Source organism: Gregarina niphandrodes (genome assembly GCF_000223845.1).
Source record: "Gregarina niphandrodes unplaced genomic scaffold scaffold00067, whole genome shotgun sequence".
NCBI lineage: Eukaryota > Apicomplexa > Conoidasida > Eugregarinorida > Gregarinidae > Gregarina > Gregarina niphandrodes.
This window is the reverse complement of record NW_011645833.1, coordinates 41,110-43,063: the sequence shown is the minus strand read 5'-3', so window position 1 is coordinate 43,063 and position 1,954 is coordinate 41,110. Positions and strand designations below refer to the sequence as shown.

The 1,954-nt window shown below is 49.2% G+C and overlaps 2 protein-coding genes across 2 annotated transcripts; both read right to left on the bottom strand.

Annotated features, from left to right (window-relative positions):
- Positions 1-9: 9 nt before the first annotated feature.
- On the bottom strand, positions 10-1,008 carry GNI_179600 (enolase; the record flags this gene model as incomplete). The annotated part of the gene is made up of 1 exon (XM_011135181.1): positions 10-1,008. A coding segment is annotated over one exon (999 nt), but the record flags the coding sequence as incomplete, so codon positions are not given.
- Positions 1,009-1,171: 163 nt separating this feature from the next.
- GNI_179590 (enolase) lies at positions 1,172-1,936 on the bottom strand (the record flags this gene model as incomplete). Its single annotated transcript, XM_011135180.1, has 1 exon — positions 1,172-1,936. The coding sequence occupies one exon, from the start codon at positions 1,934-1,936 to the stop codon at positions 1,172-1,174; it is 765 nt and encodes a 254-aa protein (XP_011133482.1).
- Positions 1,937-1,954: the final 18 nt, after the last annotated feature.

Genomic DNA, 1,954 nt, shown 5'->3' with positions numbered 1-1,954 from the left:
ATTTGTGACGAGCAGATCATCACCGACAATCTGGATCTTGCTTCCAAGCTCCTTCTGCATGTTCGTCCAAGCTGCAATGTCGTCCTGATCGAAAGGATCTTCAATGGACACCATAGGGTACTTGTCAACGAACTCCATGTACACCTTAACAAGTTGGTCTCCCTTTAGCCACTTCGATTTGTCGGAGTCCTTGTTCTTGAAATCCAAGTCGTACATCCCACCCTCCTTGAAGAACTCGGAAGCGGCAATATCGGTACCAATCTTCACCTTACCATCATGTCCAGCCGCCTTAATGGCTTCCACGAGAAGGTTGAGAGCTTCGAAATTGTCCTGAATGGACGGAGCGAATCCACCCTCATCTCCAACGTTGGTGGCATCCATGCCGTACTGCTTCTTGATGATGCTCTTGAGGTTGTGATAGACCTCAGCACCCATCTGAACAGCTTGCGAAAACGAGGAGGCTCCAACAGGCAGAATCATGAACTCCTGCATTGCTAGCTTATTCCCGGCATGAGAGCCACCATTAATCACGTTAAAAGCTGGCACAGGGAGGCAGAACTTTTCAGTGGGTTTGCCAGCGAGTTTGGCAACATATTTGTAAAGGGGCATCTTGGAAGCAGCAGCACCTGCCCTTGAAATGGCCATTGAGCAAGCGAGAATGGCATTCGCTCCAAGCTTCTGTTTGCACCAACCCCACTCGTTCTGAGTTCCGTCAAGACTTTCAACCATGAGCTTGTCCAGACCCGCCTGGTCCGTAGCATCCTTTCCCACAAGCGCAGGAGCAATGATTGTGTTCACATTATTGATCGCCTTCAAAACTCCCTTACCAAGGTAGGTGGATTTGTCACCGTCGCGAAGTTCAAGAGCTTCGTATATACCTGTGGAAGCACCAGAAGGCACAGCGGCTCTGAAGCACCCTTGCTCGGTAGTAAGATCCACTTCAACAGTAGGGTTACCTCTGGAGTCTAGGATTTGACGAGCGTGAACTGAAACGATCTTAGCAGACATGATGTAGATGCTGATTATTCGACAACCCTTTCGGCAAGTCCAGGAGACGGGCTGTCGGTTTACGTCTCATAGCGGTTTACGTCTCATAGCGGTTTACGCTCCAAATTGATAGTTCAGTGATGACAAAAAGAACTTTTGATTTCTATACAAAAACTGTCTAAAATTACACGCACGGCTTCCTGAAGTGCACACCCGCAAAGCAGGCATTAGTGCCGAGCTCTTCTTCGATTCTCATGATCTGATTGTACTTGGCAAGTCTTTCAGATCTGCAGGGGGACCCGGTCTTTATCTGGCCTGTTCCGAGACCAACGACGAGGTCAGCGATGAAGGTATCTTCAGTCTCACCAGATCTATGGGAGACCATGACACCCCATCCGTAGGACTGTGCAAGCTTCACGGCTTCAATGGACTCGGTTACGGATCCGATTTGGTTCACCTTCAGCAGCAGGGCATTACAAGCGTCATGTTCTTTCGCCCAGGCGATACGCTTGGGATTTGTGACGAGCAGATCATCACCGACAATCTGGATCTTGCTTCCAAGCTCCTTCTGCATGTTCGTCCAAGCTGCAATGTCGTCCTGATCGAAAGGATCTTCAATGGACACCATAGGGTACTTGTCAACGAACTCCATGTACACCTTAACAAGTTGGTCTCCCTTTAGCCACTTCGATTTGTCGGAGTCCTTGTTCTTGAAATCCAAGTCGTACATCCCACCCTCCTTGAAGAACTCGGAAGCGGCAATATCGGTACCAATCTTCACCTTACCATCATGTCCAGCCGCCTTAATGGCTTCCACGAGAAGGTTGAGAGCTTCGAAATTGTCCTGAATGGACGGAGCGAATCCACCCTCATCTCCAACGTTGGTGGCATCCATGCCGTACTGCTTCTTGATGATGCTCTTGAGGTTGTGATAGACCTCAGCACCCATCTGAACAGCTTGCGAAAA